This window comes from Merops nubicus, unplaced genomic scaffold (genome assembly GCF_000691845.1).
Source record: "Merops nubicus isolate BGI_N331 unplaced genomic scaffold, ASM69184v1 scaffold502, whole genome shotgun sequence".
Taxonomy (NCBI): domain Eukaryota; kingdom Metazoa; phylum Chordata; class Aves; order Coraciiformes; family Meropidae; genus Merops; species Merops nubicus.
The window spans coordinates 41,478-60,479 of record NW_008592617.1 but is presented as its reverse complement, the minus strand read 5'-3'; the positions used below and the strand labels follow the sequence as shown (position 1 = coordinate 60,479).

General features: G+C 37.4%; 1 protein-coding gene across 1 annotated transcript in view; it reads right to left on the bottom strand.

Moving 5' to 3' along the window:
- Positions 1 to 19,002, bottom strand: part of STXBP4 (syntaxin binding protein 4) — a 59,544-nt gene that overhangs the window by 4,596 nt on the left and 35,946 nt on the right. The window contains exon 21 of the mRNA XM_008935181.1: positions 9,882 to 9,939. Within this exon, the coding sequence (XP_008933429.1) occupies positions 9,882 to 9,939 (58 nt within the window). The remainder of the gene's footprint in view (positions 1 to 9,881; positions 9,940 to 19,002) is intronic.

The window sequence follows — 19,002 nt, the reverse complement described above, 5'->3', positions numbered from 1 at the left end:
ATCTGTTTCACTCATACTTCTCTAACTTGCTCATGCACATCTCTTGGGCCATGATCAATGTGCCTTATGCACCTTCTGAAACATTGCATAACAAGGAAATATACCATCAAAACCAGATCATGCACAAAAATGGAGAAGTCCTAGCTTGCACCACACACCTTGAAGACCTTCATGCCTTGGTAGGTGAGACAGAATTACCCTTCCTCACCTGCTTGCAGACCCAGTCATGAGAGCTGTCATGTTTGGTATGCCCTTTGAAAGTGCCAGGGCTTGGGAAGTTAGTGCTGTAAGTGGATACACCAAGCCAAGCAACAGAAACCTCTCGCTATTTTGAAGCGCAAATGCTGAGAGGATGTGCAAGGAATAACTCCTCCTGAACTGTCACTGAAGGATTTTAGTGTAGCACATCAGCAATTAGAACAAAATAAAAGTGAGTGACGTTGATGCAAGTATAATCCATCAATCCTGAGAGCATCAAAGGAAGAGAGTTTGCAGACATGGAACCTACAGGCAGTTTGGGAAGAGGTTTTGTATGGTATTTATCAAAATCAGATTATTTGAAATTAAATGTTCTTTTTTTCTTTCCCCTTTTTGTTAAACTCCTTTAACCAATTTTACCTCTTTTGCTCTCTTTCAAGACATTTCAAAAGGAATATACAAGCATTAATAGTCCCCCAGGTCCCGGAAGATGGCAGTGACCTTAACTTTTATTGGCTGTAATAAGATCGAGAGCACTTGTCCCCTCATGGAACTGTGTCCTAAGGCGACATAAATGTTTCCTGTATTTCCCTCAGGGGTCACAGGTTTTGCTCTCTCTATTAATTAAAGATTGAGTAATATACAGCTAAACCCCAGAAGACAGTCATGCTATTTATTCCTTGATTACACCCATTAAACACTTGTCTGCTAAGAAAAATCTATCAGCAATTTCAGACAGCAGCAATCACTAGGAAGAAGATTTATACAGCCAAATAGCATCCTGTATCATTAAAAATAGTCAACAGTAAACAAATAGCCCAATCTAAAATAAAACCAGTAATAACAGTAGGATCTAAGCCAAGGCTGAATAAGCCCAAAGGTCTGAGTGCCAGGATATGCAAACTTTTCAGTTTTAAAGCACTACCTGAAATCTGTCTCAGCCTGGTATTAGCCAATGCTATTAATCTAAAAATGCTGGTTTAATATATGCAGTTACTTATAATCCTGTGTCTCTAAATGAACATCATAAAAATTCTGCTGCAGTTTACTTGCAAAGGCATCAAGAGCATGCTCAAGGCTTGTGTTTAAACTACATGTGTACTAAACTGAAACAAAGCAGGAGCAGTGGCTGAGGCCCATGCTTTAGATGAGGCACAAACTGAAAAACCTGGCTGTGCATTCTCCTGCCTCTGATGGCTCCCCCCAGACCCAGGGAGATCTCAGGAGAACTGATGGTGTGCAGCAGTGTACAGGACTTATTCCACAAGTCAAGTCCTGCCCTAACAAAGGAGAATTTAGTAGGAGTCTGAACTTTCACATTTCCAGTCCTACTTACAGATAGGTGAGAATTAGACCTTGGGTCACATCAGTGTAAGAGTAAAATTACCCATCAGAGGTAACAAAAATCAGCACACTGATTTCAGGGAGATCTGTAAGTCTAAAGCAAAGAAATAATTTCAGCTTCATGTATTTTCTGAGAGAAGGAATTTTAACAACTGCCTTATATGATAGGCCAGAACCTGGACAGAGTGAGCAGTATTTGTGGAATCTGAAAGAACGTTTCTCCATTTTGGTTCTTGATATCTAAAAACAAACAACCTCTCAGGAAAAAAAATTGCCCAACCAAAAGCAGCTTAAGGTCTTAACATTCTTGTATTACAAGCTCATGTTGTCATAAAATACAATGCCAAGTTTCCTAGTTTTACATCTGAGATTATTTTCCTTGCAGTCATGCAAAACGACTTCAGTGAAAATCAGGCAACCTGAATTCCCTACAACCCAAATACCTGGCACAAAAACAATTTCTAAAACTTAGAAATGATTTGGAATTTTCATCTAGCCCTGGCTATCTGTAAGTCTTCGTGAATTTTTAATTAGTAAAATGTCTTACACTGAATCTTACACTCTGTAATGCCTTACAAAGAACCAGGAGGTGTAAGTTTCAGAAGAGGACTATTGCTTCTGGATGTATTTATTCCTAGTGACCAACTTGAGACACAGCAAAGTCATCTACTTCAGAGGGCAGGTGTTAACACTTTGTGAAAATCAAAGTCCTCTGAGATGTCTCAGGTTGGTTACCTGAAAACCAGAAAGAAAAATGTCAGGATTACTCAAATTCATATGGTTACACCTGAAAGTGTTTGAACTGATGTTCAGCTTAGTGCTGAGACAGTTTTATTTAAATATTTGCAACTTCTTCTGACAATGTAACTATTCTTTCCTCTATTTTCAGACAGGAGGACTTCAGTGTGACAGGTAAAAGGAAACACTTTCAAAAGCAACCTCTATTTCTGAGTGTTTAAAATATGAAAGGTCCAATTCTAAGAGAAGCAAAGTACTTGCATCCTTCTTTGAACTCAATGAAAACAGAGAGGACTCCATATCTCAAAATACCAATTCCTACCCACAAAACATCAAAGTTATTAAGATGTGGACACCTACAATGATGACTTTGATAACTGACAGTTGTTGCCTACTGCTAGCAGGAGCTGGGAGCAGAGCTGGCACTGGGTTCAAGCTGGGGGCATCTCAACAGCATGGTCATACAGCAGATCATGGCTTCTCTTAGCCTGCTGCTCTGAATGCACTGAGGCTTTCATGGAACACAGAGAGGTTTACTTCTAGATCAGCTCTTCTATGGTAACAACTTTATTGAACTTGATTTCTCCTAGGAAAGGCCACTCCAACCACTACTTTGATAACCCAGGGATAACTAATATGCTGCAATACACTGGAAAGGGACAGCAGAGGGGAAGCTGAACACACCTCAGTACACGGGGTTTGGGTCCTTTCTTTATAATGCAGTAGAAATGTGTGAAGTACACTTATCAAAGAACAGCTTTCTTTTTTCACTGTAACATGCAGTAAGAAAAATCAACTGTGACTTATTTTCCTTTTATGAGGATACCTTTCACTCTCATCAATGTTTATGCCACAGTTCTTCATCTATCACACATGCTTTGCTATTCTTAGTCATAAAATCAGTTTCTCTGAATGCCCACCTTTCAGTAAAACTAATAATAATGGCTCCTTCTCAATCAAAACCAACCACAAGAATATTATAAAATATATAAGTATGATGTATTTGCTTTCAAAGTGGAAGTCTTGGTTTTTAAGGTACAATTTCAAAAGCTACCAGACCATGTAATGTAAAATACGGATTAATAAAAATCACACAAGTATTGACTTTAGGCTCCTACTTAACATGAACCAAATTCTCTACCTTCCAATGAAGGCACCTGCATTGCCTACTTTGTCACACCGAAGCACACAACACGTGAAATTTCTGGTTTTTAGGTAAACTGCTGAAAGATAAGCCTAGATCAAATTTTACTGTTTCTCCTTTCTTGTAAGATAGAAACATCACAGGTCCTAATACATCGAAGGGAAAGGATTCTGAAAGTTTAAAATATTTGGTAACTTCTACTTGTCTTTCAGGAAAATTTAATTTAAGATAAATGTTCTTGAGGAAAATAACAGTTAATGTGGAATAGCTGGAACCTAGTCCTATTAAAATGCCAGAAAAACAGTGTTTACAGGGGCAGAATTTACAGCTGGTCCTTACAAACTGTATACATATGCAAGGAGTGGGTGAGAGTAGGAGGGAGAATAGCAAGGCCCTACCTAATTTTAGGTGCCAGTCTCATGATACAGAGCTGCCATATGTTAAAGGTGAACACAGTGGGAGGATGGAAGAGATTAACTATAATGGGTTTTCTGGGAAAAATTAGTGTCCCAGCGATGTTCCTGTGTGAGTCTGAACCACCAGTGTATAGGCATTAATTAATTACCACACATTCTCTTCACTGGGAGAGCAGCTATGTGTAGATTCTTCCTCCTATATGAAAATCAAACCCAGAAGTTACTAATTCACAAAAACTGTTCAATGATAGAACACGCTTTCTGTTTGGGCTGCTGCAGTGCTGTGACTTCCATCATGACTTTTAATGCCAGAATATACAACAAAAGTGAAATTTTGTTCTAATAATCATTACAGCACTTAGTAAAATCATTCAATGTTAAACCTGAACTAGGCCTGGGCAAAAATAGCCATAGGACTGGCTTTAAAAGTGAACAGGATGGCTTTTTTCTTCCTTCCAAAGCCTTCCTCACCCTAATGCCTCCCAGCTGACTGGCAAGTGCAGCCACACACATCTGGATGTAGGTGACAGTTTATAAGGGCTCATTAGCCCCTTTATGCTTCTGGGATTTACAGAAAAAATGTCTATTTGGGACAGGAATTTGTATTAGAAAATCAGTAATTGAATTTCTTACAACTGAATGGCCTTAACCATCTAATAAATAAACTTAATATTGAACTTTTAAACTTTACTATGTAGGGGCTCTTCAATACAGTGGTCCTCCAAACTCAAGACAGATAATGGAAAAAGTGGAGAGGATCCAGTGGAGGGTTGCTAAGATGATTAGAGGGTTGGAGAATTTGGCACAAGAAGCAATGTTGAAGGAATTGGGTTTGCTCAGCCTAGAGGAGAAAAATCTGGGGGAATGGGGGGTGGGCGTATAATCCAAGTCCTCCAATACCTAAAAGGTAGCTAATAAAGAATATGGAGGCACTCTTCTCACAAAATATATAGAAACAGATAAGAAGCAATCGGCACAAGCTGCTTCAGGGAAAATTCCATCTAGATTAAGAAAATATTCTTCACTGCAAGAGCAACTAAACATTGGAACAGGGTGCCCAGATAAGTGGTGGAACCTCCCGTGCTGGAAACATGCAAGGCTTGGTTTGAGAGGGCTCTGGACAACTCACTCTTCAACAGACGGTTACACAAGAGCACCTCCAGACATCCCTTCCAGCCTAGACTTTTCTATGGTTTTGGAACTGCAATGGATTGCTGAAACCCCATTAGACTACATTCAATTGTCACTTTGAGCAAATGAGGTCAGAATCTCCACACTTCTTAACCAAAGTGGCTGAGAGAAACGGTGATAGGACTACCAACCAAAGGTGGTGAGGCACTAGTGATGTGTTTCTATTACACATTAACTGATGGGGCATGAATCTGGTGCTATGTACAGATGACTGATCGTATTGCCACATGCCAAATAAAGTCATGCCTGCCCTCTCCATTACTTTAAAGTACACCAGGTTATCTTAAAACCTATCTGGAACCAAATTCAACCTTTACTCTCCAGCAGGAGGAAAGCACAGTTGCACTACCAATGAAGCTGAACCCTACCTTTTAGTCTCCTGGTATTACTTTTGTCCTTCTGATAACTGTTAAATTATATTACATTAGTAACACACTTGAACTTGCTTTTTTCCCCAATGCATGCTGAGATGTAACTCAGAGAGGCTTACACTGCTGCTTGCTGTTTCATGGTACACTTACACAGATGACCTTAATGCCTAGCACAGACCCATGTGAGTTTATGACATGCCAGCAACCTAAAAGGTCATTTTCTCACACTTGCCAGTACTTTGTGACTGATCTTAGCAACCTGGTTGATTGAAAATAATTTACTGAGAGACTGAAATGATTTCCAGAATTAACTGGAACTTCAGAAATTGTCTTAAGGTGAGAATTCATGGACAAGATACAGCTTTTCCCAGGAGGTGCAGAGAGTTGTTCAGCCCCTTAGGAATGTAGCCATGTAAATGTTTTATTCATGTCAGTTATTCACATAAGTGGGTTTCACTTTAGTGTGTAACACAAGACAGCTGGTTTTCTTCTTTTAAACTCTGATTTCTCATGCACTTCATATTGCTACACCCCCTTTAGAGATATTTATGGAAATTTCACAGCAAGCTGTCTCAAGCTTATGTGCTATTAAGATTCCATTCTGGGGTGTTTACCGCATTAGATTTATAACATATAGATTTATGGACTCAGCTACTTGATGGCCCAATAAAGCATGTTGGAACTGAAAGCAACTACCAATTAAAACAATATTTGATTGTCCTTACCAAAGTGTAAATCTGCTGTGGATTTAAACCCGAGCCATTGCAGCTTCTATACAGCCTCACAGCCTAACTGCATAATAAGAAAACTGACAGTTCACATGTAAGATGAGTTTAACAGTGGCTACACTTTGGGAATTATAACATGTTTTTCTATCTGTTTGTATACATGGAAGTGGGCTAGTGCTGAAATACCCTTAATCCTTCATGGCTTTGGCTGTTCTAAACACCAAGGAATGAAAAGATTGAAAATCACAGCCAAAGAGAACAGGAAGGTTACAGTATTAGTACCAGGGCTGTAAAGTATCAACTATTCTGCTAATCCCCATTTAAACAATTAGATTAAATCCTACTGAAAAGGATCAGCTGATAAGATGCACTTCAAGGTAAGTTCCTCCCAGAAAATATGCTTTCAATGTTGGGCAGAATATTCATCTTGAAATCTCTACCATTCAATGTTAGAAATGAGGGATTTATGCAACCCCTGCTCTAAATAGTTAACTTCCTCTGACTGACTTTATACACATTACAAAGTGTAGTAACAGGTATGTTACTACATATATATGACTTCTCAAGCATGCAAAAAGCCTGGCTTATGCTCTGCAAACACATTTGGAAACAGCGATGAAAGCGAAATAAGGAAATGGTTAATATTAATTACCATGATGTCTTATTGTAATGCTCAGTTAATTCCCTCTTAATGGAGTGCATTAAGAGCTCTTCACGGCACTTCAGAGTGGTGGCTCCATTCAGGAGAGAATGTTTTAGACAGTGGTCATGGAAGGAGATTTCATACCCTTCTCTGCAACTAAAATTGACAGATTTGCCTCGCCTGCCACATAAAGACTGACATGCAGAACTTTATAGGACAGATTGCAGAAGACAACAATGATGGGAAAACCTGGGGCAGTATCACTTGTTATGCTCGGAGCACATTAAAAGGAGGGAAGAATGCACGTGAGTCATTACAAAGATCAGATATGCAAAAATTCCTGAAAAAGCTTTTTCATGTGAACTACTTCATTCAAATTTGTCGTTTCAGCAAGTGGAGATAACATGCACAACATCTGATGCTTTATGCGAATTAAGCTTCCACCACCTAGACTAGCTGAGGTTCTGCTGTTGCTAATAGGCATCTTATTGTCACATCTGCAATATTCAGCATCCAAGTGCAGAACACAAAGGGAATTTCTTGCACATATTCAGCAAATCTAGCTTTCAGCTGAGTCAGCAAGAAAACTACTCATGAGAAGCACAGTAACAAAACAAGAAAAAAAAAGGGCACAAAATTTTCCAAGAATGTGAGATTTCTTCTGTTCTGCTGCTAGATTTTACTTGCTATAACTTCTAGATAATACTATCTTCAAGCTCAGTTTCCCATTACAGAGGTAAGAACCTAGAGTATTGCAAAAATAAAACAATTTTAAACAAAGCAGAATCCAGCATCCACCTTAACTTCCTAACTGTCCTATAATGACTCCCTGTATCAACAGATGGAGACCAAGGGAACAGTGCTCAGTTTTAATAGTTGTTCTTATATTTATTTCCATTGCTATGAAATTGGCTTTTAATTCACTTTCATTTCCTAAATTAGTTTTCTACGTTTTTCTTTTTTTTTATAAATCCCATGGAGTAACCTACATCTGTCTGACAGCAAAAGCTCCCCTTTGATTAGAGCTGGAATGCAGGATCATATACGGTGTGTTTGGAAACCTCTGCTGGAAAAAAAACAGGTCTAGCTTGAGGCACCATGGGGTGAGTCAAGGACAACAGAGCAGCATGTTTGCAAAAAAGAAAAAAATGCCCCTGCTTTTTTTGGCTAGCTAATACATAAACTTCAATGTTATTTACGTGACTTTTATAAGACTCTGGGATAAAAGTAATTTTATCTCACTGCAAAGATTTATTTGCTGCCCTTCCTGTCCTTTAGGAGACTGTGGAAGTCCACCTGCAAAATAGTGTCTTCCTGGTACTGTAAGAATTAAACAACAAGCTGATTTCAGCAGCTAGAATAACTAGCTATTAATTAAACAACAATTCATTATAAATATGGAATGGAGATTATATTTTTTCTCCCAATTGTTTACATCTTTTAGAGGAATAATAAAAAAAAACAAAAAAACAACCTATCGTAGGAAATAATTTTCACTATATTCTGGAAAAAACCAACAGCATATTGTCCAATTCACTTCCTGAAGCTTCTGGGACGTGCAACATGAGGTACTTCTTTTTCATGCATTTTTCTCCAGAACTAGAGAATACGACTGAAAAAAATAATCTTACCTACAGTATACAATAAATTCCTATAGTGTTTATGAAGTAAATCTTTGTAAAAAAGCTTTCAATTCTCTACTTGCAAAACATGAGCAGGATATAAACCATACTTTAGATTTGGTCAAAAAAGATTTTTTTTAAACTTTGTGTAACTAATGAATTTGCACTGCATTTTTCATTCTAGTCTTTCAGAAAATTGATCACTAGGGATATCTTATAGTTAAGGAAAGCCAAAATGCAAATAGCAAGGGCCAAAGCTTAGTGCTTTGTTTTGGTTTGTTTGCTTTCCCAGTGATGACATCTTCAAGTGATTACTGCTTTTAAAGGTTTTATAGAGGTTTTCTTAATGCTTTAGACACTGTGTTATTGTAAAGGCTTACAACATCACTTTTCCTCCAGTCTCTGGAGGGTTTAGAAAAATTAATGTGTTTGCAATATCTTCTAAAAAAAATGACAGGTAAGTCCTGCTACAGACATATTTTTCTGTAGTTTTTTGGGGGGGTGCACAGTGACTGCTCACTGTTGCAATGCGGATCCTGAACGCTGGTCACTGAAATTCACTGTCAGTTAATGTCTTTCTACTAAGCCAGCTATGACAAGTATGACTTTATCTTTGGCAACCCCTTGCAAATTTAGAAAGCAAATACTATGGAAACCATAGGTATAATTTTTACAGGGTGGAAATCAAGAACAAAAAACAGAATATATACAGAATATGAGAGAAGGTTTCTGTACTTTGTGCAGCTTCAGTGGCATTATCAATAGAATAAAAGTTGCTTAATCTGCAGCCAGTGATACTGTGAAATGTCAGTATTGTGAGATACTCAAATTAGTAAGCCTCCATTTAGCATCTTAAGACTATTTCTTGTAAATTAATGGTATGGCAGTTGGAAGCCCCTGGATCATGTACTGAATGCTTTCAGTCTTGTTCCTTCATTCTCTTGCAGAACCAGTAAAACTTATTCCCATGCAATGGAGAGGAGATGATGTCAAAAAAACTCAGCAGCAGCATTTAGATTTAGGCAAAACCAGAGCATTACCTTCTCAAAATTTAAAATCATTCTAAGAACTCTTCCACTTCCCCAAAATATAAAGGCGTTTCATGAAACAAGTACTTATACTTTTAAACTACTTAGGGGATGAGGGTTGTTTTTTTTTTATCTTCTGGGTGCATTGTTGGGTCAAACACAGAACTGGAAGTTCTCAACATTATAGACCAGGGTTTTCAAAGGCATCTGAAGGATCAAGAGACACAGCACTCACTGAATTTCAGTTGGATTTGTGACTAAGCTCTCTGGGACTCTCTGGACAGTGAAGTCACAAAAAATAGAATAAGTGATGCTGGCAATAAATACGTATATACAACATATGAAAGCTTTTGTTATTTTATTAATTTTTCTATTAATTCCACATTTAAAATGTGGTTTTTTTGGTGTGCTTTTATTTCAGCTCTTACCCCATCCATTTTTCCCCCTGAACTACTCACTTGATAAAATATCTGATTCCATCTGCTGTATAAGCTTCTTCCCATCCATAAGGCAGACCTAAGATGAAATAAAGAAATAAAGTGTCTCTCAAAGCTTAAAAGACACAAAGAATGTAGTTCTGAAATGGTGTATGTTAGAATGCTCTGATCTCAAAATGTCATCAAAACACTGTAAACGAATTCTTACTATTTTTGTAACACAATAATAGCAACAATACAATTTAATAAATATTTGCTGTGCTACAGAACTATAAACCATTTGATGATACTTGTATTACTAGCATTTCTTTTGTAGAAGCTGACAAAAAAAGCTGGTCAAATTAGAGTGTAGCAGTTAACACCTTTTGAACTTTTTATTGTAATTTACAACTATATGAAGTGACCAAAAAAACCCCTATGCCTGTGGCCTGCTGAGCTCTGGTTTTGCAACCATTACATACAGATGTTAATAACTAGATGAGGTAGAAGTCTGGGTGGAAAGAAATCCACTGCTGTTGGTGTATCACCAACTTTCCTGTTTCTGCATAATTCTTTGGGAATTTAGACACATTATGCAGAGATTAGTCAGGTTCAAAAGAAAACACATACAGATATTTGTATGAATACTTACCTGTGTGTACATATCCTGACAAAGGTTAATTTACTCAATGCATTGCTTAGTTTTGTGATTTACAGTAAAGTTTCTGGGAGTTACAGTATTTACTACTGCAACATTTAGCATAAATTAAAATAAACAATTCTGAAAGGGAGCCAGTTTTACTTGTACAAGACATGGCTCTTTTATCCCCTTTTGTAATTATCAGCCATGCTAACCTTCAAAATTCAGTTTGGATTTTGTTGTTAGTTTGAAAGGCCTGTCCTTGAGAAAGATGAGTAATAATGCTTTTAGTAGTTACTATGGCACTTTAGAGATTTAATTTTCATAGGAAACCTTTACCTTTTTAATTGCTATTTGTTCAAAACCAAATGTTTGTAGAGTTTGAAAAGTGCTGGAGAAAGAAGCATGGGTCAATGTGCACAAATGCTCCTCATGCATGCTTTTGTGAATCTATACTGTAATGTATATGAAGGAAAGTGCAAGGTCTTGAAAAACCTTCGTTTTTTGGTGACTAGAAATATATATATTAAATTAAAATATGCCTGAAAATTTTATTGCAAGTGCTTTAACTTAAATTTGTCTCAAAATGTTAGTTCTTAGGAGTTAAACTATTTTTGTTCAAGTTACAGTATATCTCAAAGACCAGCTCATTAGAACCATCTGTGAGCCTGCTTCAGATTAAAAACTTTTATTTGGAAAATGTGCTGGACTGCATGCACCGTAGGGGCTTTGAAAGCTGCTTCATACCAGAGCATGCCCTAAGTGCACATATAGATTTTTTTTTTTTTAAATTTCTATCTTAAAATGCTCATTTTCTTTTCTCCTGCTGTCACACCTTTGTCTCTAGCGTGGCCATTACTTCTTAAAAAGCTGAAAAGGGATAACTTCAGTTCTCAAAGAGGAACAGAGTTCATGACAGCTCCTGAATTGTGCCTTGGCACAGTGCAGCAGGTACAAACCACCTGAGAAGTAATTATACCTGTGGGCACCAAGAGCAAAAGGTAAGCCTACCAAAATTCCAGAATTCAGGACCCTGAGAAGTGGTAATTGTAGAATGGCACTATTACTGTTCAGTACAGCCTGAAAAGCAGAAAGCACATTGGATTTTTTTTTTCCCTTTCACTTTTACCCTGTATTAGTCACTTATCTCAGGCTCCTTCTATTCTCAGTTTAGCATAGATCTATACAGTCTGTTCCTAAAAACATGCCACCTACTACCTTTGAGAGACAATAATCCACAGCTACTTGCCCTTAAATACAAGGTAGCTGCTCCATAACTTTTTTTGGGCTCTGACCCCTGTGAAAGAAGGAAGAAAAGGATGTTTTAAATTATAAATATGCTAGACATGACCAATAGTTCTTCCTTCCTCTCCCATAGAAGATGAAAACCTTATTCAGCATGGATATTTTCTAATGATTTAAAGGGCAATAAGATTCATCCTTCAATGGCTTCCATCTGCCCTGGTCTTTCCTCATCCCTGCATGCAATGCGCATATCCAAAATAAATGACAACAGATTTGCTTAGTTATGAATGAACCCCTCAGCATCTGCTCTGTGCTCACATGGATCCCCTACACCACCCGCTTCATTCATCAGTGATAAATGCACTTTTTTCACTAGTAATTTGACAATCTTAGGGTTTTTTTTACCTCAAAATGAAGGGTGGCACATAAGTAGCAATGATACCTGATGCTCTGTATTCTTAACCACAGAAGACTGTGCTTTTGAAGAAGACTGCATATATTTGTCACCTATAAACGAGACTCTGGAGAGAGCTTTACAGATTTATTTGCCTTTTTGACTTTATATGCATTGGATTGTATATCTTAACCACTCTTTATATGCTTCAAAGTTCCACCTACATCTGTAGATTTTAAAATTTCTTTATTTTCCACATTTTTACTCTTTCTCCACTACTCTTTTTTCCACTGCTGTTCCCTTTACTCCCTTCCTTCACTGTTAGATTTGTGCTTCTATTCCTTGGCATTTCCCATGGTAGCCAGGAGGCTCTCATGTTTTGCATCATATTTCCCTAGACAACATCTTCACTTCCTTCAAGCTCACTTTTGCCATGAATCATTCATAAGTTGATCTACTTCCTAGTGCTCTATTTTTTGACACCCTCCAGGGTCAGATTTGTTGCCTGTTCTAGGACTTGCTTTGAAAGACTGCTAAGCTCTCACCTGGAGTAAATGGGAGGTAAAGGAGCTCAGTCAGTCAGAAATATAGTCTGAAAGATAAAGGATTTAGCCTATATAAACTCCAGTAGTCTTAGGTTTCCTACATATTTATAGTTTCTTCTGTGAACTGCTACAGTCTTTGATGAAACTTCATAAATAATATATCTTGGCTGCAGTTGTCTGCATATATCATCTTTAAAAAATTACAGATTTACAATATTTGAAAATAATTTCTTTTCAGCAGGAAATACAGGGCTTCTGGCTATTCAAACATTTGTATTTATCTTTTACAAGGTAAAGGAAAGGTAAAACTGCAAAAGTAATGGATAGAGTCCAAAGCACCCTTTGCCCAAACAGAATAAATAATCTCCCAAGTGCAGTTTAACCAAAATACATTCTAACCCATCACTATTTTGTTCCGAGTTTATGCATTAATCAGGGTTAATGCAAAGGAGATTTCTATAATTCTATGGGAAAAAACAAAACTAAACAGCAAACCAGTTGCTGTTGTAGGTAGAGCAGTAGAGCTGCAGCTGGTCACAGGGCAGCGAGGCAGCATCCCTGGTGAGTGCTCCCTCTGCTGCTGCAGGACACCTGCTGGGAGAACCACTGCTGTAAAGTTAACGTTACATAAAGCACAAAGGAAAAGAAGCCCCAGGGCAAACAAAGTTTGCCTGACACTTGCTCAAGTGTGGATGTCATCAGTTTTTATCACTTCCTCGGGTTAACAGGACAAAGATGCTCCAGCACTGATACTTGGTTGGCTGTGGTAAGCAGAAAGATAAGCATCAACCCAAATTATAAACTTGTGTGAAGTGAGAGACAGTGAAGGTTTTGCCTGTGGTTTGCAAGGCAGGATGCATATGCTGCCCCTCAATAAAAGCTGCACACAGCATGATGAATCCAAGTATGTCCCTGAAGTCTCAAGGGGGGAAAATACAGATATAAAGAAAAAGCCTCACAGTTACCAAACCTAGAAACTGTGCTGTAGTTGGGTGTTTCTTCCCCAATAAGTTAGTTAAAAAATATTAAAGCAAAAGAAATGTGGAGATCAACAGATGAAATTAATAAAGGCAGATGCCATAGCATGACTGTTCAGTTGACTCAAAGCTGACAGCTATTTCCCTAGCATCTAACTACTGCAGTCCAAATAGGTTTTATTTTTCTTATTTTCTGACAAAATTACTCAAAGGAAATTAGAGATTTAGAGACCATAGCAAGAATTGTTAAAAAATATACTGTTTACTAGGAATCTCTCTAGACTGGGCCAAAGTGGGACTATTTAAATGCTTCAAGATAAATATGTCCTTAAGTGCTTTATTTTGGCCTTAAGGCCAGACTTTAAAACCCTGCTTCCACTATCAGCTGTGACAGAAACATTAGTGATGAATCTGAAAAGCCTGCTTAAGGATAGCTGCCTACCAGAGGTGGTAATCTGGCCCTGAAAACGCTTGTGGGAATCATAACCTGATCTCCAGCAGTGCTCACAGCTTCCTCATCCACCACAGAAAGGAGTCTGGCTACAGTTCATTTCCCCTTAGGGCTCAGCAACCTTGTGGCTGCATCATTAAACACCTCATCTGCAATTAACACGAAGCATCAGCTTAAGAGACATAACACCTATCCGGAGCTCAAAAGCCACAGAGTGCAGGTATTCACAATGAACACATTCTTTGACAAGGAACAGAAACAAGGATGTCTTTTTTACATATCCTTATACCTAGCTTGACTTTTCCAGTTACAGGTATTTTTTTTTCAGTAAGAAAGCATGAGCTAGCTCAGAACTACCCTTTATTTACCTCCTTATAATTTATTTATATTTAATATTAGATTCTAAAAAATTATGATGTTTTCCAAGTAATAGGAATTACCTGCTAAAATTATTGCCGTATACAAGATTTTCTGAAGGACATGATAAACTATTTTCTCCATCACTCGATAAATGAGGTTTTGAATCCTGATCTCTTTTCAATATCCACCAATTCAGCTCTTATCAACTCTTAAAATTCCTCATGTGGTCTCAGTAATAATCTAAAATATGTTAGTTAAGATCCCCAGTGCCTTTGGCTCTTTTCTTTGAGCTATCCAGGCAATGCAGAGGATGGAAAGCTGAAGATCTGACTTGCTAGTCCTGAGTTATCTGGGCTTGGACTCCTGAGTGCAACTGGAATATGGGAATATCCCAGACATGAAACTAGAAGGCTGGCAGAGGAACTCCCCTATGAGTTATGCAATTTGACACAGCTAAAGCAAAAATCTGTGGAGAAATATCCAGCCTTGTTTGTTGAGTCTGCTCAATGAGGTGCAGGCATAAAATGGCCCTTTAGTTTTTGAGGCTGTCAGTAACATGTACTGTATTTTGCTCCTTTTTTTTGTGAATTAACTATAAAAATTCAAGTTCAGAAAAACAGCTTTCAGAATGAGTCTGCATTTCTGGCATGTGTGTGTGTGCCACTTTAGACCATTTCAAGTGCTCTTCCCACAACAAATGTGTTTCATTTTATGAATAATACTCTGCTAAGGGGACATTCCATTCCTGTCTTTCACATATCAAAGTCCATTTTAGAGAAATTGTTCTTTTTCTTTTGTTGCTAGTAATTTAATAAAACAAAGATGGAATAAGTAGTTTTCGAGTGGAGACATCTGGGACATACTAGCAACTGAAATTGATGCTAATTCAGACTACAGTTGGCAGAGTGGCTTGTCTCCCTTCAGTCTTGTTCCTAGAAACCATGCTTCAGAAACATGTTTTTCTTACTTTGGATATTCAGGGCATGGTGAAAGATGACATTGTGTTCTCCCGTTTCCTATTAATCCTAAGGTACTGACCCATCTATGTTGGCAAACTCAATAATCTCCTATTAAAGCAATTACAACATATCAAGTTGCAATTTAGAATGAGAGTTACAAAACAGTCTGCTTCTCCTGATGGAGGATTACATGATCAGCTTTCAGATCTTTACGGTAATTTTTACTATTACAAATGTTTCTTTTCTAATACTTGCCTGTGAATAACTTGGTACAGCTAATTAGAAACAGTATGGATACAACAGAAATTGTAATATAGGAACAATGACCAGTCAGCTGACTAATTTAGGGAAATGAGAATGACCTCAGCTGGTACATGTGATCAGACATTACTGTAGACATACAGCTCTCCTACTTAAAAAACAAGGAAATCCAAATTCAGAACAAACTCTGCTCAGTGTGTGCACTTAAGTTCTTCAGAAATGAGTGAGAGCTATAATCATCTGGGCAATGAGGTTGCTACTCTATGTCTTCCAGAAGGATAAGGAATTATCTCCCTGAAACATTACTTGAAAAAATGTACCTTTTCAGAAGCTGAATGCTGGAAATACAAAAAAAACCCCAGACTATGTATTTTTCAAATAAAGACTAATATTCTGCTTTCGAATCCAGTTTTAAGTACTGTAGGACACAAGCAATTTAGATTGTTATGAAAATGAGAAGCAAACAGTCTAGCTGATGCTCATTTTTATCCATGCAGGAGGTTAGCACTGAAAGAACAAAATAAGCACAACACACTTAACAAGGGCAATAAAATACTTTCTTCTGCCTAGCTCACAGCAATCAAACATGTACGAGCAATTACAGAGAAATGGCAGAAGTCACCAGAGCTTGCAGTACATGCTTCAAAATAACATTACTATAAAACATTCTGACTCTTAAAGGGAATGGAAAGAATACAGCAGATGAAGTATGGCGCTGTCAGCTTCACCAAACAGAAGCTGCTGTTCTGAAGTACTCTGGACAAGATACAGACCTTGGTGAGAACAGGGAAGGTAAATAAGCCACTGGTGGCCAATTTAAAAAAAAAAAAATTAAAGTCATTTTTTTAAAAAAGTAAATCATCTTTTGGATAACTCCTTCTTTTAGTCCAGAGGTAAAACAGTTTAATTCCATTACCTCCTGTCACAGGCTGGAACCTGAGCATCTACACCAGCCACTGATGTGAAACTGGCAATGTCTTTTAGCATACAACTAGCTGAAAACTGTTCCTTGAAATGCTGATGTGAAAGGAATTCAAAGTACTGCTAACGATTATTTTTGTAATGTAATCACCTTTCAGAAAAAAAAAAAAAAAGCATCATTTAGCAACTTATATTGAAAAAAACAAGCTTATTATTTCAATATGCTTACAATACAATCTATATATAGCACACTTGGCTTTCAATGTCTTTTCACATACCACATATTTGATAGTCAGAAGATTAATAAACAGTTTTGAGGAGGTCAAGCACATTCTGACCAACTATTGAATTCTGCATGATCCAATGGATCGTATTATTTGCTTTTTAAAGTGTTTAACATACTGATTATCTGACAATTATTTTTTCACCTGCACTGATGCTTACTGAAATGATACTGGCTGTCCAGTGGAAATAAATTAATAAGAATGCAGTGGCCAACCTCCCCATGCTTTTGTTTACTGTGGTTGAAGAGCCTGTAGATAAGGTGGAGGCAATGCAGAAAATCAGAAAACTGCAGCATGCAGAAACCTACCTCTTTCACAGAGAAAGCTGCAAAGGATAAAAAAAAAAAATCATCCCCGTGCTCCTTATCCTCTAGTGGCTCCCATGTGCTTTAGTTTGCCAACTCACAGATGCTTTATTTATTTTAATGTTAAAGGCTGCAATAACAGTGTCAAACAGTGACAGCGCAAGAGAAGTACAGTACCCCAGGATCATATAGGTTGTAATGCTCCCTGATCAGGTATTAAAAATAGTAAGTATTGTTCCCATTATGTTATTTTTTAGTCTTATCCAGCTTTTTTAAAAAAAAATATTCCTTTCTGTGAATTAATTGCAGGCTTTTCCCCCCAGTGTTCCTGTACTGGCTGTTAACATTACCACAATGCTATTTGTGATTGATCAGGAACACATAATTATTTCCATTGCTGGATGAATACACTACAATTTACAAAGTAATTTTTGAGGAATATTTGTGTAAGTTAATTTGAAATTAATTTTGTTTATATCTGCAAATCTTGACTCACTGAAAAGAAGGCAGGAAACACATGATTTACTAGAAGATTAGAGAAAAGGTCCATAATGGGGGAACTCCACACATAAGCCAAAAAAAAAGTTGCATTCGTAGAGGTAAGTACTCTCTTGGGAACATTTTTGTTCTGAACTGGTAAAATTCACTTTCAGCTGATTAAAAAGAATCTGGAATAACACATTCCTATTCCAGAAATACAAACCTCTGCACATGGGGTATTCACCACCAGGACTAGGTCGTTAGGAACAGCCTAATTGTGCGGCCCACCTCTAAACCATTCCTTTTTTCCTCAGTTTCCCTACTCCCAGGCTCCCCTGAGTACTCTGCTCCGGAATTCATCCATCTTCTCCTTTCCTTACTGGATCAACTTCTCTTGTCACCATCTATTGTGCTACCCACCCACTTCCATCACTGTCACCTCACATTGCTCACTGACGCATGTGATTGTTAAATATAAGTTTAATTAGAAAGCATTCATTGGTAACAAATTAAAAGGACTGCCTAAAATTAGAAAGGAGCAGAAATTGTCTGAGATTTAAAAAGCCATAGTATTACATGATAGGCCCTTCTTGCTAAGTAATATCTTACTTTTTTGCACTGATGATGAAATTAAACTGCACAGGGGGCTGGCATGAGCCACCTACAATTGGGAGACACAGAACTACTCTCTGCTCAGCCCATTTCACAGTAAGTACAGATTAAAGTAATACTTTTTCCTTTTGAAGAAAGAATTGTAAAAATTCATTAACAGAAGAAAATCTTTTAGCCTGCTACAAAAACACTGTGGCTACACATAAATAAAAGGTTATTTACAGGAAGCCATGAGTTTAAAGCCAGCATATTTAAAAAATAATGTCAAAAGTTCTTAGAAACTAGGATAGCTACCTTTCCTTTTTTGTTATAGATCTGCAGGGGAAAAAGAAAAAATCCACCATGTGCCTAAAGGAGCATACTTTATTTTACCTTCACTATAAAGGATTCAAACAGAATACTTGTACCAATCACTAATGCAAGGCAAATCCTCCATCCTTATCTCCCAACTAATGATACATATGCTTTATGTCAAGAGGTAATAGATCTAGTATGAGACACATGCACATTTTGTACCTCATAAGAACCAAGCAATTATGTTTTCCTCTTGCAAGTTCTCCTTAAAATACCCTTTTTAAAAGCTTCCTATATCATTCTTGGCAATCAGCTTTCTCTGCACTTCTTTCCATTTAAATTATCACACTTGTGCACCATATATGTCTAAGTAACTCTGCTAGCCCTCAGCTTCTCACTCCTACCTACTGAAAAGAAGTGAAAAAATTTGACAAC